At 44.3% G+C, this 26101-nt stretch overlaps 1 protein-coding gene across 1 annotated transcript in view; it reads left to right on the top strand.

Moving 5' to 3' along the window:
• The window catches only part of LOC126336871 (facilitated trehalose transporter Tret1-2 homolog), a 340634-nt gene extending 315236 nt beyond the window's left edge, over positions 1 to 25398 (top strand). The window contains exons 7-9 of the mRNA XM_050000979.1: positions 864 to 1088; positions 9124 to 9404; positions 24119 to 25398. Of these exons, the coding sequence (XP_049856936.1) occupies positions 864 to 1088; positions 9124 to 9404; positions 24119 to 25034 (1422 nt within the window). The 3' untranslated portion in view covers positions 25035 to 25398. The remainder of the gene's footprint in view (positions 1 to 863; positions 1089 to 9123; positions 9405 to 24118) is intronic.
• Positions 25399 to 26101: the final 703 nt, after the last annotated feature.

The following is a 26101-nucleotide window of genomic DNA, read 5'->3' as shown; positions in this document are numbered from 1 at the left end:
AGTATACAGAGAAGTTGCAGCATTAGAAAATTGCAGCGAAATGTAGAAGATCTGCAGCGAATAGGCACTTGGTGCAGGGAGTGGCAACTGACCCTTAACATAGACAAATGTAATGTATTAAGAATACATAGAAAGAAGGATCCATTATTGTATGATTATATGATAGCGGAACAAACACTGGCAGCAGTTACTTCTGTAAAATATCTAGGAGTATGCGTGCAGAAAGATTTGAAGTGGAATGATCATATAAAATTAATTGTTGGTAAGGCGGGTACCAGGTTGAGATTCATTGGGAGAGTCCTTAGAAAATGTAGTCCATCAACAAAGGAGGTGGGTTACAAAACACTCGTTCGACCTATACTTGAGTGTTGCTCATCAGTGTGGAATCCGTACCAGGTCGGGTTGACAGAGGAGATAGAGAAGATCCAAAGAAGAGCGGCGCGTTTCGTCACAGGGTTATTTGGTAAGCGTGATAGCGTTACGGAGATGTTTAGCAAATTCAAGTGGCAGACTCTGCAAGAGAGGCGCACTGCATCGCGGTGCAGCTTGCTGTCCAGGTTTCGAGAGGGTGCGTTTCTGGATGAGGTATCGAATATGTTGCTTCCCCCTGCTTATACCTCCCGAGGAGATCACGAATGTAAAATTAGAGAGAGATTCGAGCGCGCACGGAGGCTTTCCGGCAGTGGTTCTTCACGCGAACCATACGCGACTGGAACAGGAAAGGGAGGTAATGACAGTGGCACGTAAAGTGCCCTTCGCCACACACCGTTGGGTGGCTTGTGTAGTATAAATGTAGATGTAGATGAAGAACGTAGTTACGGTCCAGGAGGTACGCGGATATCTAACGACGCTTGTGTCGGCAGGTGGAGGACTTTCCCGAAGACGACGACGACGAGATCGCGGCGTGGTGCGAGTCTGCGGCGTGCCGCAAGGTGGTGGCGCTGCTGGGCCGCGGCACGCTGAAGCCGCTGCTGGTGGTCAGCGTGCTCTTCTTCTTCCAGAACTGGGCCGCCGCCACCGCCGTCCGCCCCTACGCCGTCGAGGTCTGCGACAAGTTCGGCATGCCCATCGACTCGCACTGGGCCACCGTGAGTACTGCGTCTGCTTGCTCTCCTCCGTTGTTGTAGCCATCTCCGTGCCCCGATGACCGCGTGACCCTAATCGTTCACAAAACTTAAGGTAATCGTTTCAGAAGTAAAGAACTGATTATTGGGTTAAGAATGTACAAGTTATTCTTACATACAGCTTAGTCCATTCTCTTCTTCATACATCCTGATTGTTTTTGTTGTTACTGAAACCTTCCCGTCTCCTCTACAGGGTGTTACAAAAAGGTACGGCCAAACTTTCAGGAAACATTCCTCACACACAAATAAAGAGAAGATGTTATGAGCACATGTGTCCGGGAAAGCATAATTTCTATGTTAGAACTCATTTTAGTTTCGTCAGTATGTACTGTACTTCCTCGATTCACCACCAGTAGGCCCAATTGAAGGAAGGTAATTTTGGCTTCCGTGCTTGTGTTGACATGTGACTCATTGCTCCACAGTACTAGCATCCAGCACATCAGTACGTAGGATCAACAGGTTAGTGATCATCACGAACGTGGTTTTGCAGTCAGTGCAATGTTTACAAATTCGGAGTAGGCAGATGCCCATTTGATGTATGGATTAGCACGGGGGAATAGCCGTGGCGCGGTACGTTTGTATCGAGACAGATTTCCAGAACGAAGGTGTCCCGACAGGAAGACGTTCGAAGCAATTGATCGGCGTCTTAGGGAACACCGAACATTCCAGCCTATGACTCGCGACTGAGGAAGACCTAGAACGACGAGGACACCTGTAATGGGCGAGGCAATTCTTCGTGCAGTTGACGATAACCCTAATGTCAGCGTCAGAGAAGTTGCTGCTGTACAAGATAACGTTGACCACGTCACTGTATGGAGAGTGCTACGGGAGAACCAGTTGTTTCCGTACCATGTACAGCGTGTGCAGGCACTATCAGCAGCTGATTGGCGTACACGGGTACACTTCTGCGAATGGTTCATTCAACAATGTCCTCATTTCAGTGAAAATGTTCTCTTTACGGATGAGGCTTCATTCCAATGTGATCAAATTGTAAATTTTCACAATCAACATGTGTGGGCTGACGAGGATCCGCAAGCAGTTGTGCAATCACGTCATCAACACAGATTTTCTGTGAACGTTTGGGCAGGCATTGTTGGTGATGTCTCGATTGGGTCCTATGTTCTTCCACCAGCATCGAGGACTGGGGTTGGAGAGCTGTAATGGTCACCTAAATAAAGGAGCACGTTAGCATGATTTCATACGGGATACTCCACCTGTGCTGCTAGAACATGTGCCTTTACAAGTACGACACAACATGTGGTTCATGCACGATGGAGCTCCTGCACATTTCAGTCGAAGTGTTCGTACGCTTCTCAACAACAGATTCGGTGACCGATGGATTGGTAGAGGCGGACCAATTCCATAGCCTCCACGCTCTCCTGACCTCAACCCTCTTGACTTTCACTTATGGGGGTATTTGAAAGCTCTTGTTTACGCAACCCCGGTACCAAATGTAGAGACTCTTCGTGCTCATATTGTAGACGGCTGTGATACAATACTTCATTCTCCAGGGCTGCATCAGCGTATCAGGGATTCCATGCGACAGAGGGTGGATGCATGTATCCTCGCTAACGGAGGACATTTTGAACATTTCCTGTAACAAAGTGTTTGAAGTCACGCTGGTACGTTCTATTGCTGTGTGTTTCCATTCCATGATTAATGTGATTTGAAGAGAAGTAATAAAATGAGCTCGAACATGGAAAGTAAGCGTTTCCGGACACATGTCCACATAACATATTTTCTTTCTTTGTGTGTGAAGAATGTTTCCTGAAAGTTTGGCCGTACATTTTTCAAACATCCTGTATTTTTGTTAACAATAACAAATTAAATCTTCCCTTTGAAATTTATTCTCTTTCTCAATCTTCGCATACAAATTTAATTGCTGCTCATTAAAAGTGATTTTCTGATTATTTCGACGAAACATAGAATGTGTCGTCGTCGTGGCCCTCAGTCGTTATCTGCAATAACCCAAAACTGTTCCTTACCTTTTTTACTGTTACTGGATCGCCATCTGACTGCTACATCGAACTGTGACATGAATATACTTACTCGGTTTTACTCTACTTTATTAACTGCTGGTGAGCTGTCATAATAAGTGGCTGTATTTATTACCAAAGCTGACGTTATTCCTTAATAGCAAAGCTGACGTTATTCTTTAATTAATTTGACTGAAGTTACGTAATTCATAGTTACACTTTTTCTTGACAACAATAAAATTTTTGCAAAGATTCATGTTGATGGTTTTTGGGATGGATTATAATCAGTAATGCAACATTGTTGGCAAAAATTAATTATATTCTGAAAGCGCTTCAAATATTTACTGTTGGTAAAGAAATGATTTTACAAACGTTCAAATGGGACTTATCTTTTACAATAATCTTAGAACTAGTATTGCGCAAACATACCTTCAGTAGTCTTGAGTTCCGCAAAGAAAATAATTCAATAAAATTAGTTCCTCTTATGATAATAGTTAGTTGATGTCTCTGTACATCCGTTTATAATTTCTTGTAAATCATAGCTGGTGGCTGGCAGGCACACCGCTTCTCTCAACCTCTCGCTTCAGAACTGCTACCGACTCGCTTCACTTCTCGCTTGCTACTGACATCCTACGAACGCTAAAGTGCGGTCTCTCCTGCCAACATTGCTTTCTGGTGCAGACAATTCCTGCTACCATTACAAAATGTATCAATGCTCGGTCTTTCCCGCTGTTTTCTTAAAATGTATCCGTACGCGGTTTCTCCCACCCTTTTTAAAGTTATATCAACAATACTTTGGTGCAGATATTCCCTGCTACCATAATTATTTTCAACATGACATATTAATTATTCCTACTTGATCCTATTAATAAAATATAAACATCTTTCATAAATTGTGATTTGACAATAGATGATAGAAACATACACGTCTTACATAACCTTTTGCGCGAGGGCTGGTTTTTCTGCAGCTCTCCATGCTACTCTATTCCGAGCAAGCCTCTTCATCTACGCAACTACAGCGTCCTACATCCTACATTTACTGTATTCGTCTCTTGCTGTCCCTCAACAATATTTAACCCCTACACTTCTATCCAATACTAAATTGGTGAGCCCTTCATCCCTCTGAATATATTCCATCGAGCGATCCCTTTTTTGTCAAGTTGTGCCACAAATTTATTTTTTTCCCGTTTCCATTCAGTACCTATCATGATCTACCCCTCTGAAAATCATCATTCTCCTGTAAAACCACAGTTCAAAAGCCTCAATTTTCTCCTTTTCTGAACTGTACATGATCCACGTTTCGCCCCCAGACAAGACTACATTCCAGACAAACATCTTCATAAAAGACTTTTTTTAACAATTAAATCTGTTTTCAATGGCAACAAATTTCTCTTCTTCAGAGACGCTTTTTCTTCCATTACCAGTCAACATTTTATGTCCTCTCTGCTGCGACCATTGCCAGTTATTTTACTGTCCAAACAGTGAACCTCATCTCTACTTTCTCGCTCTAATTCCCCCAGGATCGCCCGATTTAGTTCTGCTGCATTCCATTGCCCTTGTTTTGATTTTGTTCATGTTCATCTTATATCCCTCTCTCAAGGTCTATTCCGTTCAACTGCTGTTCCAACTCTTTCGCGGTCTCTGACAAAAACCTCACAGTTCTTATTTCTTCTACAGGAACTTTAATTCCTTCACTATGTTTCTCTTTCGTTTTCTTTACTGCTCAGTGTGCAGACTGAATAACATTAGGGATTAGCTACAAGCCTGTCTCAACCCCTTATCAATCACTGCTTCCTTGTGATGCCCCTCGACTCTTTTAAGTGCCTCCTTGTTTCTATACAAGTCGTAAATAGCGTTTCGCTCCGTGTATTTTACCCATGCTTCCTTCAGAATTCCAAAGAGTGTATTCTAGTTAATATTGTCGAAAATTTTCCATAAGTCTACAAATGCTGTAAAAATTGGTTTGACTTTGCTTAACCTAACTTCTAAGAGCAGTCGTAGGGTCTGTGTTGCCTGGCGTGTTCCTATATTTCTCTGGAATCCAAACTGATCTTCCGCGAGGTCGGCTTCTACCATTATTCACCAAATAATTCGTATTACTGTTTTGCATTCATAACTGAAAGGATATCGAAAAAACTTCTAAACTCGTGTTTGTAAGTCACAAGTTCGTACCAAAAAAAAAAAGTATGAAACTTATTTTGATATCGAAATACGTAAATCTCGGTGCAGGGCGACAGAACTGTGTTGAAATAATATTTTGACCGGAACTATGTGAAGCTCACGTTACACCATTCGAAATCCACATTAGCAAGTACACAGAGAATTCTCCTACGAGAGAGAAATTCGTTTTCATTTAAATTCACATATGCTATTTGACTGCAAAACAAATGACTTAGATTAAAATGTTTGCCCTGAATGTTGATAATCCTTATCTTTAGTCTTGAAAACAACGACTGTACCAGAAGTGTCAATTTAACTATACAGCAAATGAACATAAAATTTAACGCATCTGACTTTCTAACAAAACTGCTTGAAAACTCGCAATATAGCACTTCCTTGAGATTTTTAACCAATTTGAAACCTCTGTAATAATACGATATTTTTACAAATACATTGCGATAGTCACTGTACCTTACAGTGGACATAACTTTTAGTGATAATCAAAGTCGTGGCCTACCTGTGCGCACGGAACGCTCGTCTGTTCTGCAGGCTACTCATACTACTAGAAATACTGGACTGTCTACAACCAAATTTCATTTGCAGTACCTGCGATGTGCAATGCAAGACGGTATCTTACCAATTTTCACAAAAAAGTTCTACAGCACACAACTTAACATGTGCAATGCGAGTATCAAATACATTCATAAAGGTAAAGAATGAAACATGAGGAATAAACTTAACGGCTGATAAAGTTGTCACAGCTAGACGAGTTAGTAAAATATTTGTTAGTAACTTCGTTGTATAAAATTGCTTTCCTTGATATTTGTTTCATTTATAAGATAAATCCATGTGTTTCACTGTAAAATTTCTACAGTAAACTTTAACTGTACACAATATCCTAACACTAAGAAACCACACAATTACGAATACATGAAAAAATTAAATTACCTTAGAAAACTTCCCTTCTGACATCTTTGCATTCGTGACATCTCAGTTCCAATTTTTTTTTCCCCCTCGGGGTTTGCTTTTTAAATAATGCTGCCTCCACTACACGGCAGGTGAGCTTCCATCCTTTCCGAACCAAGTACGTCGCCAGACTGTCCAACACACATTGACTCACTGCTACTCTCTACAAAAGAAGTCACCTCTGTTCAACATCTGTGCTCTCAGGAACGGTCTTACAAAGAGTACGGTTATATCGATGCTACAGAGGTCGAGTACATTTATCAAATTCACAACTTCATTCACATTTATAGGCAAAACTTCTTGAATATCGTCATGGCACATCGGATAGTCCCCTTTCATGACTTATTAAACAGATTTTTCGGTAATATTCACACATGACAGCACCTGCTTTCTTTTGGATACATCTTCTAAACCAGTGCAAATCACATTAGTAACAACGAGAAGGAAACACGAAGTTTATTAGTAACCGACTGCAAAATAATTAAATTATTCTTAAATACGTTCACAGTCCAATTGGACATATTATGTTCACTGACTAGTTGATTATCACAACAGTGATGATCTTTTGTCCCAAAAATAATGTGTTAGTGCTAACTGTGCCATTTTTCAATACAAAAAATGGCTCTGAGCACTATGGGACTTAACATCTGAGGTCATCAGTCCCCTAGAACTTAGAACTATTTAAACCTAACTAACCTAAGGACATCACACACAGCCATGCCCGTGGCGGGATTCAAACCTGCGACTCTAACGGTCGTACGGTTCCAGACTGTAGCGCCTAGAACCGCTCGGCCACTCAGACCGGATTTTCAATACAATATGGCCACATTCTCAATAAGCAGAATACAAAGTTTCTGGATTCTATACCACACTGGGCCTAATCAGCTTTTCTTTCTTTGATAGGCTGGAGCTGCAGCATCACCACTACCTACAGTATGATAGTTTTTTTTCTTCTTTTTCTCCTTCTTCTTCTTGTTTTGATGAGAGGTTCATTATTTTCAGCATGTTGATCAAGCTTGCTGGATATTTGACATACATCGTGATTTTCCAGAGTAATTTTTCAGCGTTGAGCATCCTGAACAAACAAGTGCTGACGTAATACACGAATAGAAAAGATCTCAGAAAATTAATTAATATAGAGTAATGAGGTTACGGGAATACATCTGTCCAGGTAACATATTTAAGTCGTTAACATTGCAAGATCACAGGTTAATGTAAGTACTAGATAAAACCTCTGCAAATGTGAAATGCTGGTACATTAATAAGCGCAATAACCGCGACAATGTTGAATGCAAGAGTGCGAATGTGCTTGCAGTATGTTGTGGAGGTGCCGGATGTCAGTTTGTGGGATGGAGTTCCATGCCTGTAGCAGTTGATCGGTCAATACAGGGACGGTTAGTGCTGGTTGTGGATGAGGCTGGAGTTGTCGTCCGATGGTGTCCCATTATGTACTGGACTAGAAACAGAATCTGGTGATCGAGTCGACCAAGGCAACACGCCGACATCCTGTAGAACTTGTTGTGTTACAAAAGCGATGTATGGGCGAACGTTATCCTGTTGGAAGAAACTCCCTGGAATGCTGTTCGTGAATGGCTGCATAATAGTCGAGTCACCAAACTGACGCAGAAATTTGTAGTCAGGGTGCGTGGGATAACCACGAGAGAGCTTTTGCTGTCATACGAAATCTCACTCCTGACCCTAACTCCAGGAGTAGGTCCAGCGCGTGGCCTCCTTACCAATAGTATCATTGAGGCACACATCTACCACTCTGCGGTAATGTCCATGGTACTTAAGACATCAAACTGTGATTTTTTTATCAGTCTTCTGACTACTTTGACCTGGACCACCCTGAATTCCTCTCCTGTGCTGGCCTTTTATCTGGAAGTAGCACTTGCAATCTTTGACGTCATATATATATATGCTGAATTTATCCCAATCTATGTCTTCCTCTACAGTTTTTACCCTCTACAGTTTTTACCCTCTACAGCTCCCTCTAGTATCATGGAAATTATCCTGTGGTGTCCCTTCATCTTGTCACTGTCTCCCATGTATTCCTTCCCTCACCGATTCTCCAGAGACCCTCCTCATTGCATACCTTATGAGTCCAACTAATACTCAGCATTCTTTTGTAGCATCACATCTCAAATGCTTCGATTCTCTTGTGTTCAGGTTTTACCACAGTCCATGATTCTCTCCATACAATGCTGGGCTCCAAACGCACATTCTCAGAAATTTCTTCCTCCAATTAAGACCTACGTTTGATACTAGTAGACTTCTATTGGCCAGGAATGCCCTTTTGCCAGCACAAGTCTGCTTCTGATGTTCTCCACGCTCCATAAATCACAGGTTATTTTACTGCGTAGGTAGCAAAGTTCCTTAACCACCTCTCGCAGGGATAGGTACTGTAAAAATACTGCTGATTTAACCTCTTCCAGCAGTCAACAGAATGAAACAGAACAGTATTGCCGAATAATGCGTAACGATCATCCAAACGATTGTGACTCCTATAGCCCTAAATTCTGATTAGAATGAAAGAGGGTTCAGATTGCCGTCAAACCACCCGAGATGTATGTTTCCCATGATGTCTGTAAATCATTTGAGACAGGATGAGTCCTTTGTGAAAGGACACGACCGTTTTCCAGTCGCACTTGAAAGTGAATTCCGCCTCTATTGACATCGTCGTTGACCTGACACTTAAGGTTAAACTTCCCGCCACCTCACACTTTAATGAAACTGTGAGCTGGGAGTACGTTTAACCTTAAGTGTCAGGTCAACAACGATGTCAATAGAGGCGGAACTTAGTTTCAAGTGTGACTGGAAAACGGTAGTTTATTTTTATTGATGCCAGCTTGTATCATTCAGCGTTCGCAGTGTTTCCTCAGTGCCCATGTACGCAGGTGGCGACTGGCGCGACCGGCATCGTGGGCAACGTGCTGTGCATGGTGGCGGTGCACTGGACCGGCAAGCGGCCTCTGACGCTGGCCTCGCTGGCTCTGGGCACCGCCTGCTGCCTGCTACTGGCCGTCTACGCGCAGGCACACACCGCGCTGCCGCCGGGTGAGACGCTGCCCGTGGGCAGCTGGGCGCCGCTGCTGCTCTTCGTGCTGCTCTACCTCAGCTGGTCGCTCGGCATCGTGCCCATCCCCTGGATGTTGCTCAGCGAGATCTTCCCCTACAGGTCTGCGCTCCTCGGCACCACACACACACACACACACACACACACACACACTACCGGACGCTTAAAAACGAACGTCCTCGAGCAACAGTCCCACAAGAGCGGAGTTTGTTGCGAAGAATAATTAACTAGTAATTACAGGCTGTAGGCAGCCGCAAAACACGGGTAAGTTCTGCGCAGCCTCGCTCCTTCCACAGACCAAACGAATTAATATCACTCGTTGCAAAGGAAGGCCGGCTGAAATTAAAGTACTGGGTGATCAAAAAGGAGTATAAATTTTAAAACTGAATAAAACACGGAAAAATGTAGATAGAGAGGTAAAAATTGACACACATGCTTGGAATGACATAGTGTTTTATTAGAACAAAAAAACGAAGTTCACAAAATGTCCGACAGATGGCGCTGGACAGCAAAACGTCAGTGACTGCGCATGACAATCGTGTATAAAAGGGGCTGTAATGAGAGAGAAAATCATACGATCTCATTCTTTTCCCCCACCTCCTCCTTTTCCTTGAAAGTATACGGATCCTGTACACCTCCCGCAAACTCTGCCCTCCTCACCCGCTTGTCTCGCCCATCCTCTCCCAACCCCGCCCGCTGCCGCGCCTGTATTCCCACGTCCCACCCGGTCTCCATCTCTCCACCCTCCTTACCCTCTCCCAAGGTGGCTTCCGGCAGCTCCCCCTCCCTGATGATGTCCTCCTCCCCTCCATCTACCTCTCCTATCAACTTTGATCCTCCCTCCCTCTTCCTCTGTCTGTTCCTTTGGGCACCCTCCCTCCCTACTCCCTTTCTCCCCACCCCTCCCCCGGGCTTCCCCTCCCCTGTCCCTCTCCCCCTCCTCCCATCTCCTCAGCCATTGGCATCTTTGTACTCCCCTCCCCACCCTCTCCCCCCTCACCTTTCTTCCCCTCTTGGCAGGTCCCCGGACTCGCACACGCTACGTGGACTTTCGCTCGCCGGAGATCATCGACATCTGTGTCTCGTGTGTGTGTGACGTCGTTTTGTGTTTTTAGTGTCCGCCGTCACGCTTCTACGTTCCCTTGTGCCATCGGATTCGTCAGTGTTCTGTGTGCCGTGTCAACGTGTTTTCGGTGTCGTTATCGTCGAGTGTGAACGGCTCCGTGTTTTTTTGTGTATCTGTGACCACTATTTTTTAGCCTATCACTATGTTCATTCTGTCTCTCCAACCTGTGTTCTGTCATTGTCATCACTATGGCTGAAGAGCGGCGTAACATTCCGCTGACAGCCTACCTGTTTGTATAGGTATTAAAATAACAATAAAGGAAAAAAAAGAGAGAGAGAATCAGATGCTCCAATACTCGCAGCTTGTTGTCGTTACCTGCGTTACCTGAAAAGGCACTTTTAGTGAAGCTGTATTATCAGAATCGAGAATGTGCTAGTTCAGCATTACGATCCTATCGCCATAGGAATGGCATTCGAACGGGTAAAGGTCCGTTGACAGATGCAGCTGTGGCGAGAATGATTTCGAAGTTCGCAGCCACGGGTTGTTTAGACGATAGACCCCCTAGTGGCCGACCGAGCACAAGACGTAATGCTGTTGAGACAGTTCAGGAAGAAATGGAGACTGTAGCGGGTTCGTCTATGCACAGGGAAGTCAGCGCTCGTGCAGTCGCACGTCGCACCGGCATTCCATTCACTACTGTTTAGTTGGCACTGAGGCGTACTCTCGGATGCTATCCGTACAAAATCCATCAGCATCGTGAACAGTTACCTGGCGATTTAGTGAAGCGGAGGGCATTTGCGGTGTGGGCGTTTCAAAAGATGGCGGAAGATGACGATTAGTTGAGTAACGTGTTGTGGACCGACGAAGCTCATTTCACGCTCCGAGGGTCTGTCAACGCCCACAACCGCAGAATTTGGGCTACCGACAATCCTAGAACTGGCGTGGAAACTCCATTGCACGACGAGAAAGTCGCGGTATGGGTTGAATTTACCACATCTACCGTTATCGGGCCATTTTTCTTCGAGGAAATGCGTGATTCTGGTTTTGTAACTGCTACCGTGACGTGTGAAAGGTACGCCGATATGTTAGAGAATCGCATCATCCCCGGCCTGGCTGATAAACACCTGCTGGAACGTACGATATTTATGCAGGATGGCGCTCCATCCCATCTCTTGCACGCGTCGTTCGGTGGTGATCGTGTGCTCAGCCGCCACTTTCGTCATGCTTGGCCTCCCAGGTCCCCAGACCTCAGTCCGTGCGATTATTGGCTTTGGGGTTACCAGAAGTCGCAAGTGTATCGTGATCGACCGACATCTCTAGGGATTCTAAAAGACAACATCCGACGCCAATGCCTCACCATGACTCCGGACATGCTTTACAGTGATATTCACAACATTATTCCTCGACTACGGCTATTGTTGAGGAATGATGGTGGACTTTTTGAGCATTACCTGTAAAGAACATCATCTTTGCTTTGTCTTACTTTGTTATTCTAATTATTGCTGTTCTGGTGAGATGAAGCGCCATCTGTCGGACATTTTTTGAACTTTTGTATTTTTTTGGTTCTAATACAACCCCTCGTCATTCCAAGCATTTGTGTCAATTTGTACCTCTCTATCTACATTATTCCATGCTTATTGAGTTTTCAAATTTATACTGACTTTTTGATCACCCGGTACGTACATGATTGGTAAAAGTGGACTGCATTTAGAGGCCACATTGCGACACACAGTGGTGCGTGCACGCTGCTTGGCGGTCACGGCCCGTCTCCCCTGTCCTGGCCAGTTCCGGCTGTGCATCGTGTGCATGGCCAGGCAGAAAAAATCCTTACCTGCAGCGAGCGTCCGGTCGCTGCTGCGACCTTGTGGCATGTTGCATTAATACAAAACATTCCGCCTACGTAATTTATATAAATTACCCAAATACAAATAATCAAATGCAGCACAAATTGCACCAAACAAACAAGAAAATAAAATGATTGAAGAAATTGTCAACTCTAAACAAAAGAAACACTTCAGTTAGTAATTTGATAAATATGTGCGCCAGATTAAATGTTTTAAATGTTTCCTGTGGAACAAAACACATCTTCGACAGTGGTCGTTTATAAGTTCCCATTGCTGTGCGCACTGTCAAACCTTTCCGTCTCCTCTACATTTCTTTTGTTCTACAATAACCTATGAAACCTTTCCTTAGGATTTCTATCTCTTGCTTAATAATAACAAATGAAATCTTCCCTTGAAATTTATTCTCTTTCTCAATCTTCGCATACAAATTTAATTGCTGTTTATTAAAAGTGATTTTCTGATTATTTCGACAAAACATAGAATGTGTAGTCGTCAGTGGTTATCTGCAATAGCCCAAAACTGTTCCTTACCTTTTTTACTGTTACTGGATCGCCGTCTGACTGTTACATCGAACTGCGACATGAATATACTTACTCTGGTTTACTATACTCTGTTAACTGCTGGTGGGCTGTCATAATAAGTGGTTGTATTTATTTGCCTCGATAGTTCATAGGCGAAGTACTGGTGATAAACTGTTCGCATTGACCCTGTGTCCATAGTCATGTTGTACAAATGGAGAAGATATCTTAATTATTGACGACGCCTTTGGCGCAATTGTTTTATTAATCTCCATTGCATGATGTAATTCTAGATTTTTTACTTCTGATGAAGATATATTTATGTGTTCCTAAACCTTGGTCAAGAATTTTAATAAATTTTTATCCTGCAACAGTTTTTGCTGTCATCCTTTATCGTGAAGAATTTCAACAGTTGCTGTTGCAGCCATGTTTAAAATCTTGAAACTCGATATGTATTGCCTTTGTTGCCATGCAAACTAACAAGGCAATGTAGACCTTTGTCCTAGTTTCGCTCCTCTTTCCTCCATTCCTTACGTGTAGTGGCCCTCCATAGTCAACCCCACAATTAAGGAAAGGTCTGCTTTGCTCTACATTCACTGACGGAAGTTGTCCCATGAGCTGCGTTGCAGTGGTTGCCTACAAGCTGTAAAAGGAAGGTACTTCTGGATTATTTGCCTAATTACAGATCTTCCATTGGGTATCCAGTAGCCGGCCGGAGTGGCCGAGCGCTTCTGGGCACTACAGTCTGGAGCCGCGCATCCACTACGGTCGCAGGTTCGAATTCTGCTCGGGCATGGATGTGTGTGATGTCCTTAAGTTAGTTAGGTTTAAATAGTTCTAAGTTCTAGGCGACTGATGACCTCAGAAGTTAAGTCCCATAGTGCTTAGAGCCATTTGAACTATTTTTTTTTTTATATCCGGTACCTTTGAGGCTTGCTAACAGTAGCTGACATCCTGCATGCAACAAACGAAGACGCTCGCTCATGACTATTAATTTAGTGACATGATGCTTAGGAGTAAGAATCATGGGGTGCTTCTGACTGTAAGAAACTTTTGATTGTTCCGATCTTCCACCCACCCTTAACAACCGTTCCTCATCCAGAAAGGGGTGCAGTGAGTTCAGTTTGCTTTTCTTGGGGATTGGTCGGCCATGTTTTAGTTCTTCAATTTCCTTGTAATAATCTTGCTGTTGCACCATGCGAATGACTGCCTTCGATGCTGTGCGAAGTTGTCCCGCTGTTAGGTTTCCACCAAGCCTCTCAGTGGGTTGCCGCCTAAGATTGTTTTTATATCTCGGGACATACGCCATAACTCTTTGCGGTTTTGATCATGAGCAATAATGTTGCGCTTTCTCATTCACAACGCAAGTAGTTGCAAGTAAGCAGACATGTTGAATACGTTTCTCTGATGCCTCCGCTGATTCGTGTGCATACTTCATGGTGTTAACAGGCCATGCTGATGGTGGCTGACTGAACCAGAAAGGACCTATACAACATAGCTTACTGTCGCCTAGCTGCTGCAGTGAAATTCCTCTCGAAATGATGTCAGCAGGATTACTTTTAGAGGATACGTGGTTCCAATCTTCTACTGCAGAGAGTTGAGAGATATCAGAGACACGATTTCCAACAAACGTTTTCCATGACTTTGGTTTCTTCGCCAGCCATGCTAAGACAACAGTAGAATTTGTCTGAAAGTAAGTGTTGGCGATGTTTAAGTGTAGCCCACATTTCACCTTCTCCATCAATCCAGCCAGTAGTAGGGCTGCACTCAATTCAAGTCTTGGCAGTGATATTTGCTTCATTGGCGCTACTCTGGGTTTCGAAGTTAAAAGCTTGATGGAGAAATTATTTTCTTCACAGACATTTCTTAGGTAAATGCAAGCTGATATGCTTGCTCGGGGGCATCTGAGAATCCATGTAGCTCTAGCCACTTAACTCCGCTGCTGATCACCCTTCGTTCGATATGAATGATATTCATTGACAGTAGATGATCATTCATCTGTTCCCACTGTCTCTTCATGTCATCTGGCAACGGCGTGTCCCATTCTATTTGTCTTTGATAGACATGTTGCAGAAACACCTTGCAAGTCACTACTACTGGTCCCAAAAGCCCCAATGGATCGAATATAGAGGCAACCCGAGAAAGTATACGTCGTTTAGTCCAGCTTGCGTTACTGTTTTCTGCATCAGTGGCTAGGAATTAGTCTTCACTGTTTCTTGCTGCTCGTTGCCCAGACTCCATGGTATTTGCGCTTTACGATGTTCAGGTGGGATGTTTTTCAGTAATCTTGAATGGTCTGCACACCATTTACGAAGAGGAAAATCTCCACTGTGAAGTAATCTAATAAGATCTTACTGCAGACGGAAGCGTCTCCTCTACGGTGACAGCTCCGCTCGTAATATCGCCTACATAGAAATACCTTTCTGACGTGTTTTCAGCTCTTGGATATGTTGTTGTCTCATCTTCTGCTAGTCGTAATAGACATCTTGTTGCTAAAAATGGCGCTGCTGCTGTACCATAGGTGACTTTAGTTAGACGATGAGCCTTGATTGGTTCCTTGGGAGACTCACGCCATGGAATTCTTTGTAGGTCTTGATCTTCTTTTCCGACTTCAATCTGTCTACATTTTTGTAATGTCAGCTGTGAAAGCATATCTGTGTGTTCGGAACTGCAGGACAACTGAATATAAGTCATCTTGTACTGTTGGTCCAACTAACAAGATGTCATTGAGAGAATTGTTCGATTATATCTCTGCTGAGGCATTAAACACTACTCGAATTTTAGTCGTACTGCTTGATTCTTTAAGCACTGTTTGATGTGGCATGTAATACGTGCAGTTCTCTGTATCTGTGGTCACCAGTTCCATATGACCCAAGTCTTCATATTCTCTCATAAAACTTGCATGCTGTGCCCTTAATTCTGACTGTCGCTGTAGCCTTCTGTCTAAGCGTTGTAAGCAGCATGTAGCATTATTTACGGACTCGCCTAGTTCTGCATGATTGGGTTTCACTGGTAGTTTCACCACGAATCTGCCATTTTCATTTCTCTGAATGATTTTCACAAAATGCTCCTCACACGATCACTCTTCTTTCGTGTGCACAGAAACAGACTTCACTTCATCTTGCTGCCAGAACCTTTCGACCTGAATGTTAAGGTTGGTATTCATGCAAGGTATGATAGTACTCTTCGAGCATTGGACGCAATTGAATGAGGAGATATCTTTCCATGCACAATCCAACCAAACGACGTTTCCTGAAAGCTTGCGTGGTGATCCCTTTTCAGTTGTCCAGGCTGCAGTACATCAAAAAAGATCGATGCTCCAAGCAGAAGATCAAGCTCACCAGGTTTGTTAAATGATGGGTCTGCTAATCTTACATCTTACGAAGTTGCCAGATGGAGGTTTCAAGGGCTGCTGTTGGGAGCTGTTATACGCGGTAGTAATGCAGAGACAGCATGTTTGCCGTAGTCAGCAACTCTTTAGGAAATGTACACACTGGAAACGTGCGACGATTCTACCATTTGAACATCGTTGATGCCGCTTATAGGTACCAGATGCTGACTAAGCTGCTAAGCTCCTAGACATAAAGTTCATTTGTGAGGCACTGTCAAGAAGTGCCATACATTTATACACCTTCCCATTTTGTCGGCCAGAGTGGCCGTGCGGTTCTAGGCGCTACAGTCTGGAATCGAGCGACCGCTACGGTCGCAGGTTGGAATCCTGCCTCGGGCTTGGATGTGTCTGATGTCCTTAGGTTAGTTGGGTTTAATCAGTTCTAAGTTTTAGGCGACTGATGACCTCAGAAGTTAAGTCGCATAGTGCTCAGAGCCATTTTTGAACCTTCCCATTTTTGTCGGCGATGTTTTCAAGTGCGGTAGATAATAATACTTCTTCACGTTGGTGGCCTTTCACTGTGCACTATGTTTTCTGTTGTACATTCGCTTCTTGGTTTCTACTGTCGCCATTACTGGCTTGTTCCTTGTGCAATAATGTGTTGTGGTGCTTGTTACAAATACGGCAGTTGCCAGCACGGCATTCCTTCTGCCTCTGATTCGAGCCCACACAGTTGAAACAAAGTTTTTGTCTGTTCACGAAGTCTGTTCCGCTGGCAGTGTCGCTCTCTTTGAACTTAGGGCACCTACTTACCTTGTGCTTTGAGTTGTAGAACGCACAGTCAGGAGCAGTAGCGAGAAATGTACGTCGCGAACTGTACCCTTCTGCCTTAGTATGCTTCGCGGACTGCTGCTGGGACTGGGGCAGTATTTTGTCTGGATGAATGAGCTGATTTCTAGAAATGCCACCCAATCTTTCAGAAGCGGAAATGTGATGTCAACTGTTTTACATTCCCACTGTTTCCTCAGAGTCACACTAATGTGATGCAACAAAATTTGCGAGAGCAATATTTCATGCAATTCAGCATTCAGATTTCCCATTAGCCGATAAATTAACATCCGTAAGTCCATAGCACATTCAATTTTGACGGTGGGCAGATTCAGAAGTTCTTTTACATGTAAATCAACAGTTAACTTGGTATTGTTATACCTATGAATTATCAAATACCATGCAATCTTAAAGTTACTTTCTGTAACTGGTAAGTTTTCAACCAGCTTACGAGGTTCACCAGACACACATGACAGTTAATAATAATAATAATAATAATATCGCTGGTCATCAGTTAAGGCTTCATTGGTAATAACTAGTGCCTTAAAGGTATCGAAGAATTGCATGAATTCTGCTGTGTTACCATATAATTTTGGTAATGAAATTGCTGAAATTGCTGCGAGCGTGAACTTGCAGACTTAGGTGGTAACACAACATTTGACTGGAGCAATGTCACTATCCTTGATTCTACACTCCTGGAAATGGAAAACAGAACACATTGACACCGGTGTGTCAGACCCACCATACTTGCTCCGGACACTGCGAGAGGGCTGTACAAGCAATGATCACACGCACGGCACAGCGGACACACCAGGAACCGCGGTGTTGGCCGTCGAATGGCGCTAGCTGCGCAGCATTTGTGCACCGCCGCCGTCAGTGTCAGCCAGTTTGCCGTGGCATACGGAGCTCCATCGCAGTCTTTAACACTGGTAGCATGCCGCGACAGCGTGGACGTGAACCGTATGTGCAGCTGACGGACTTTGAGCGAGGGCGTATAGTGGGCATGCGGGAGGCCGGGTGGACGTACCGCCGAATTGCTCAACACGTGACGCGTGAGTTCTCCACAGTACATCGATGTTGTCACCAGTGGTCGGCGGAAGGTGCACGTGCCCGTCGACCTGGGACCGAACCGCACCGACGCACGGATGCACGCCAAGACCGTAGGATCCTACGCAGTGCCGTAGGGGACCGCACCGCCACTTCCCAGCAAATTAGGGACACTGTTGCTCCTGGGGTATCGGCGAGGACCATTCGCAACCGTCTCCATGAAGCTGGGCTACGGTCCCGCACACCGTTAGGCCGTCTTCCGCTCACGCCCCAACATCGTGCAGCCCGCCTCCAGTGGTGTCGCGACAGGCGTGAATGGAGGGACGAATTGAGACGTGTCGTCTTCAGCGATGAGAGTCGCTTCTGCCTTGGTGCCAATGATGGTCGTATGCGTGTTTGGCGCCGTGCAGGTGAGCGCTACACTCAGGACTGCATACGACCGAGGCACACAGGGCCAACACCCGGCATCATGGTGTGGGGAGCGATCTCCTACACTGGCCGTACACCTCTGGTGATCGTCGAGAGGACACTGAATAGTGCACGGTACATCCAAACCGTCATCGAACCCATCGTTCTACCATTCCTAGACCGGCAAGGGAACTTGCTGTTCCAACAGGACAATGCACGTCCACATGTATCCCGTGCCACCCAAACGTGCTCTAGAAGGTGTAAGTCAACTACCCTGGCCAGGAAGATCTCGGAATCTGTCCCCCATTGAGCATGTTTGGGACTGGATGAAGCGTCGTCTCACGCGGTCTGCACGTCCAGCACGAACGCTGGTCCAACTGAGGCGCCAGGTGGAAATGGCATGGCAAGCCGTTCCACAGGACTACATCCAGCATCTCTACGATCGTCTCCATGGGAGAATAGCAGCCTGCATTGCTGCGAAAGGTGGATATACACTGTACTAGTGCCGACATTGTGCATGCTCTGTTGTCTGTGTCTATGTGCTTGTGGTTCTGTCAGTGTGATCATGTGATGTATCTGACCCCAGGAATGTGTCAATAAAGTTTCCCCTTCCTGGGACAATGAATTCACGGTGTTCTTATTTCAATTTCCAGGAGTGTATATCTAAGCACAAGTCTTCAAATGACTCCCTGTCTGCATCATTAGATTTTTCTACATCGTTAATCTCTAACTGAGTTTGGATGTCGTATTCATCCTTGCATCTATTTAGCAGTGACCGCCTTACTCTGATGTTGACATTGGCTCCTTCTTGAAAGCTATTAATAAATGTGGAAAGTGTAGTCATTCGTGACTTGATTACAGCTCCTTTCTTAATTAAATTTCGTTTCTCTACAGGATCCATACTTCAGGATAATAGCACAAAGGGTAATAGATTAAGGAAATAGAGCCAGGCTGCTCACAGAGCAGGACGACGTTACCTGTAGAGCGCTAACTGGTCTGCAGCTGCTGGCGCAGACGTCGAAGGACGGCGCTCACTGAGGCACTGGTGTCGTGTTGTCGGAACTACTTGGCTGTGTTATGACGTCTGCTGGCTTGAAAAGCACTTCACAAGACGATTCTCGCGGCGTTTGTACCGTGGAGAGCTCTAGTGCGGACGTCTATCACTGCTGATACTTGAGAGACATGCGGAACGTATGGTAATCTCGGAGGCTCACACAAAAAGCCACGATAACTGGATACTCGTAATTCGCGGTACGTGCAAATCAAAGCACATAGCCTTTGTGCTGGAATATGTTCGACTAGTGATATCCGCCCAGAGGAGCAAAATGTAGGCAGCAGCAAAACGCGCGGTAAATTCTGCGCTGCCTCGCTCCTTCCACATGGTTTGGTTTAGCGACGAAGCCCAGTTTCATTTGGATGGGTTCGTCAATAAGCAAAATTGGCGCATTTGGGGGTCTGAGAATCCGCTGTCGAGAAGTCTCTTTACCCTCAACGCGTGACTGTATAGTGTGCAATGTCCAGTCACGGAATAATCGGTGCGATATTCCTTGATGACACGGTGACTACCGAATGGAATGTCAAGGCTTTGGAAGATGATTTCATCCCCATTATCCAAAGTGAACCTGATTTCGACAAGATGTTCGTTCATACGAGACGGATCTCGACCCTGTCGAAACAGGATAGTGTTTGATGTCCTGGAGGAGCACTTTTGGGACCGTATTCAGGTTCTGGGGTACCCGAGGCCACGGGCATGGGCTTCGATTGGGCGTCATATTCTCCAGATGTGAGCAAGTGCGACTCCTCCTTATGGATCTATGTTAAAGGCAAAGTGTACAGCAATAGCCCTAAAACCATTGCTGAGCTGAAAACAGTCATTCAGGAGGTCATCGAAAGTATCAATGTTTCGACGCTTCAGCGAGTCATACAGAATTTCGCTACTCGTCTGCGCCACATCATCGCCATTGATGGCAGGCATATTGAACACGTCATAACCTAAATCCGAATATCTGTAATGACGTTTATATGTTGAATAAAGTGAGTGTATGCCGTAGTTTGTAAGTAATTTAAATTTTTTTCATATAGTTCAGTAATTGTGACCCTGTGTCTTTGTTATGATATCCGCTTCACACAGCTATTCGAGTCCGTGAAGTCCTATTATGTTTTCAGAAAATCCTTAAATAAACTATTAGAAATAGAGCATCGTGGCTTCGTGTATTTCACCATGTTTAGCCACAGTAAAAAAAAAGAAAAAAAAATATTTCCCCTTGCAAGTCAGTAAAAAATTTACATGTTAGTTCTCGATTTCTTTCAAAACTACTCTTCGAAACAAAGCTCTAAAAACATCCATAACAAAGGCATCAAATGACTCCACACGCAGGGTGTTCCACAATTCGTCTTACACACTGCTAGGCCCTGAGCGCATCGAGATCGACGGTAATTAATAAAAAAATCATTAAAGACAGGTGTATGTAAAGTAGAAAAATGGCTCTGAGCACTATGGGACTTAACATCTGAGGTTATCAGTCCTCTAGAACTTAGAACTATTTAAACGTAACTAACCTAAGGACGACACACACACACACACACACACACACACACACACACACACACACACACACACACACACACACACACACACACATGCCCGAGACAGGATTCGAACCTGCGACCGTGGCGGCCGCACGGTTCCAGACTGAAGCACCTAGAACCGCTCGGCCACACTGGCCGAGGTACCATAAAAAAGAGAGTAAGTAATTCGTTGATCTCCGTAACAAATGCATATTAGTTGACGCCCTCAATTTCATCCAGCAAGTCGGAATGTGGGAAATTAGAGCGAAGTGTTATTTACACATTATACGTTTGGTACAATGAAAATTGTCATAAAGACAGCAGGTTTAATAATGAATAAAAAATAGGAGTGCGGGTAAGCTACTACAAACTGCATAGTGAACGCATTATTGTGGCCAAGATAGGAACGAAGCCCACACCTACTACAGTAGTAAAAGTTTATATGCCAACTAGCACTGCAGATGATGAAGAAATTATTGAAATGTATGATGAGATAAAAGAAATTACTTAGGTAGTGAAGGGAGACGAAAATTTAATAGTCATGGGTGACTGGAATTCGAGAGTAGGAAAAGGGAGAGAAGGAATCATAGTAGGTGAATATGGATTGGGGGTAAGAAATGAAACAGGAAGCCGTCTGGCAGAATTTTGCACCGAGCATAACTTAATAATAGCTCACACTTGGTTCAAGAATCATAAAAGAAGGTTGTATACATGGAAGAATCCTGGAGATACTAGAGGGTATCAGATATATTATATAATGGTAAGACAGAGATTTAGGAACCAGGTTTTAAATTGTAAGACATTTCCAGGGGCAGATGTGGACTCTGACCACAATCTATTGGTTATGAACTGTAGATTAAAAATGAAGAAACTGCAAAAAGGTGGGAATTTAAGGAGACGGGGCCTGGATAAACTGACTAAACCAGAGGTTGTACAGAGTTTCAGGGAGAGCATAAGGGAACAATTGACAGGAATGGGGGAAAGAAGTACAGTAGAAGAAGAATGGGTAGCTTTGAGGGATGAAGTAGTGAAGGCAGCAGAGGATCAAGTAGGTAAAAAGACGAGGGCTAGTAGAAATCCTTGGGTAACAGAAGAGATACTGAATTTAATTGATGAAAGGAGAAAATATAAAAATGCAGTAAAAGAAGCAGGCAAAAAGTAATACAAACGTCTCAAAAATGAGATCGACAGAAAGTGCAAAATGGCTAAGCAGGAACGTCTAGAAGACAAATGTAATGATATAGAGGCACATATCACTATGGTAGGATAGATACTGCCCACAGGGAAATTAAAGAGACCTTTGGAGAGAAGAGAATCACTTGTTTGAATATCAAGAGATCAGATGGAAACTCAGTTCTAAGTAAAGAAGAGAAAGGAGGAAGGAGTATATAGAGGGACAATACAAGGGCGATGTACTTGAGGACAGTATTATGGAAATGGAAGAGGATGTAGATGAAGATGAAATGGGAGATACGATACTGTGTGAAGAGTTTGACAGAGCACTGAAAGACCTGAGTCGAAACAAGGCCCCGGGCGTAGACAACATTCCATTGGAACTACTGACGGCCTTGGGAGAGCCAGTCCTGACAAAACTCTACCATCTGGTGAGCAAGATGTATGAGACAGGAGAAATACCCTCAGACTTCAAGAAGAATATAATAATTCCAATCCCAAAGAAAGCAGGTGTTGACAGATGTGAAAATTACCGAACTATCAGTGTAATAAGTCACAGCTGCAAAATACTAACACGAATTCTTTACAGACGAATGGAAAAACTGATAGAAGCCGACCTCGGGGAAGATCAGTTTGGATTCCGTAGAATTATTGGAATACGTGTGGCAATACTGACCCTACAACTTATATTAGAAAATAGATTAAGGAAAGGTAGACCTACGTTTCTAGCATTTGTAGACTTAGAGAAATCTTTTAACAATGTTTACTGGAATACTCTCTTTCAAATTCTATAGGTGGCAAGAGTAAAATACAGGGAGCGAAAGGCTATTTACAATGTGTACAGAAACCAGATGGCAGGTGTAAGAGTCGAAGGACATGAAAGGGAAGCAGTGGTTGGGAAGGGAGTGAGACAGGGTTGTAGCCTCTCCCTGATGCTATTCAATCTGTATAATCGGCAAGCAGTAAAGAAAACAAAAGAAAAATTCGGTGTTGGTATTGAAATCCATGGAGAAGAAATAAAAACTTTGAGGTTCGCCGATGACATTGTAATTCTGTCAGAGACAGCAAAGGACTTGGAAGAGCAGTTGATCGGAATGGACAGTGTCTTGAAAGGAGGATATAAGATGAATATCAGCAAAAGCAAAACGAGGATAATGGAATGTAGTCGAGTTAACTTGGATGATATTGAGGGAATTAGATTAGGAAATGAGACACTTAAAGTAGTAAATGAGTTTTGCTATTTGGGGAGCAAAATAACTGATGATGGTCGAAGTAGAGAAGATATAAAATGTAGACTGACAATGGCAAGGAAAGCGTTCCTGAAGAAGAGAGATTTGTTAACATCGAGTATAGATTTAAGTGTTAGGACGTCGTTTCTGAAAGTATTTGTATGGAGTGTAGCCATGTATGGAAGTGAAGCACGGACGATAAATAGTTTGGACAAGAAGAGAATAGAAGCTTTCGGAATGTGGTGCTACAGAAGAATGCTGAAGATTAGATGGGTAGATCACATAACTAATGAGGTGGTACCGAATAGACCTGGGGAGAAGAGGAGTTTGTGGCAGAATTTGACAAGAAGAATGGACCATTTGGTAGGACATGTTCTGAGGCATCAAGGGATCACAAATTTAGCACTCGAGGGCAACGTGGAGGGTAAAAATCGTAGAGGGAGGCCAATAGATGAATACACAAAGCAGATTCAGAAGGATGTAGGATGCAGTAAGTACTGGGAGATGAAGAAGCTTGCACAGGATAGGGTAGCCTGGGGAGCTGCATCAAACCAGTCTCAGGACTGAAGACCACAACGACAATTACATAACTTCTCATATTGGTACTTTCTAATATGACATATTTCTGCTGATGGTTGACACCGAAGCGCATTAAATGTGTAGTTTATGAAAATAAAAAGCGCTCAGGACAGAGCATTATATTAGTTGGCAATTTAAAGGAGTAAGAACTAGTTTCTCTGTGCCAGTTTAGTAGCGTCAACCGCAACATAACCGGCCGTAACATCCATGTTTCGTATGTTGCAGAACCCGAGGGCTGGCTGCAGGGGTGGCCGCGGCGCTGTCGTACGTGTGGGCCTTCACATCCACCAAGACGTACCTGAACGTGGAGGAGCAGCTGACCCTGTACGGCGCCTTCTACCTGTACGCCGCCATCAGCGCCGTCGGGTTCGTGTTCGTCTACTTCCTGATGGCGGAGACTGAGGGCCGCACCCTGCAGGACATCGAGCGCCACTACGCGGGCCCCGCGGAGGACGCCTGTGGCGGCTCGCCGCAGCCGCCGCCGGCCCTTAAAAAGCCGCGCACTTCTGCCACTTCCGAGACTGGCAGCACCGTCGCCAACGGGTGCGACTCCCGCCCTACCAGGTGCGAAGCTACATCGGAAGGCGACTCGCCGCACGATGGCTCTCACGCGAGTGACGCCCCAAACTCTCAAACAGATGTTGCCACCGGCAAAACCGTCATCTCCGACAACGACGAGAAAACCACTGCCAAGAAACGAGACAGTTGTCAGCCTGCGGCTCCCATTCGTACCGAATTAGTCTCCGGCAATCCCGAAGGCGAGTCTCGGCCCAAGCCAAACGTCGACGGAGACACGATTTATGCTCCAAATTCGGGAGATGAACCAAACGGCGCTGTCGGACGCCCAATTGACCAGACGTCGAGTAATGAAATTTCTCTCTCTCCGAATAACAGCTGTCCATCGCAAAACGACAGTACCTCGGAAAAGCTGCAGTGCTCGCCAACAGACGAGTCCGCTTCGAGCGACAGAAACGACCACAAAGAATACAACGTATCAAATGTAAACACAGACTCCGAAAACTCGAAGGGTGTTTTGTGTGACGGGGATATCCAGGTGAGCAACCAGTGTAATGGACATCACAAACCAGCCACAGTTTCTGAAACAGACGCTGAAAATGTGGAGAGTTCTGCAAAGATGTGAAGACTGGAAACAAATATTATGGACAACAATGACCATCTTATATTGTTAAGTACAAAGACTCATGGTGTGTGTAAGTGCAGGAGAGAGCAATTGTGACTCTTGTTCAAGTATTATACGTGCAAACTAAATTGACAGTCGGCGCGTTGGCTGATGGGGGAGACTGTAAACGGGATATGCGGAGGCTCCCAACAGCTCTCGCGCCTAGTGTCAACTTAGTCTGCGAGTGTTTTAGATGCATGTGTGACGTGTAGTCTAGTCGACGTCTGATTGATATGTACATAAGTTATATGTTGAACAATAAATATTGTGGGTAAATTAAAATATTTACGTGTGAAATATTCTGCATAAAATGCGGTCTTTTATATTTGTTTTTGAAATGACTACATAACTTCCTGCACAACATACAGTCTATTGAAAAAGGCACAAGGCACGCATGGACATACACAACTGGGAGACAGCTGCACCCCCCACCCCATTCCTCCATAAAACTTACCTTCAGAACGTTATTCTAATTCCGCTCCGCCACATAGACAGACGTACCAATTCAGTATCAATTAGTAAGAAGGCAGAACATTTAACGCATACTGACCAGTACCAAGTGTACCTCGAATCATTTCCTATTAAATCTCGAAACCATTTCATCGTTCACCGTGAACATGTAAACTGTGCTCCTGCACACTTCACCTCCCCATAAAACTGAAATCCTGGTTACAGTCATGGACCATACCAGTGATACAAGTCCTGTGATTTACCCACAGTCTGGCTGAAGGTTATGGGAAGGCACTGTGGCAGGAGTCGGTAAGACACGCCTGCCGAAGTCTGAGCCTCTTGATTCCTTTGTCTTCCTGTTGACTTCATTTTAGCTTTTTCCCTAACTAAACCCCAAACAGTTTCACAAATTATGTTTTTCTTGTTGTGTGTATTCAGTGATATCTATTCTACTGTCAGAAAATTATTGTTGCTTCTTCAGACCTGCGTAATATGAGTCACTGTAAGATTAAAATTTAAGTACTTGGTTGTGAAAAAGCTACAGACCTGTTTATCTAACAACAGAACTGTCTACAAAC

This window comes from Schistocerca gregaria, chromosome 2 (genome assembly GCF_023897955.1).
Source record: "Schistocerca gregaria isolate iqSchGreg1 chromosome 2, iqSchGreg1.2, whole genome shotgun sequence".
Classification (NCBI taxonomy): domain Eukaryota; kingdom Metazoa; phylum Arthropoda; class Insecta; order Orthoptera; family Acrididae; genus Schistocerca; species Schistocerca gregaria.
This window is presented reverse-complemented; position numbering and strand designations above follow the sequence as displayed.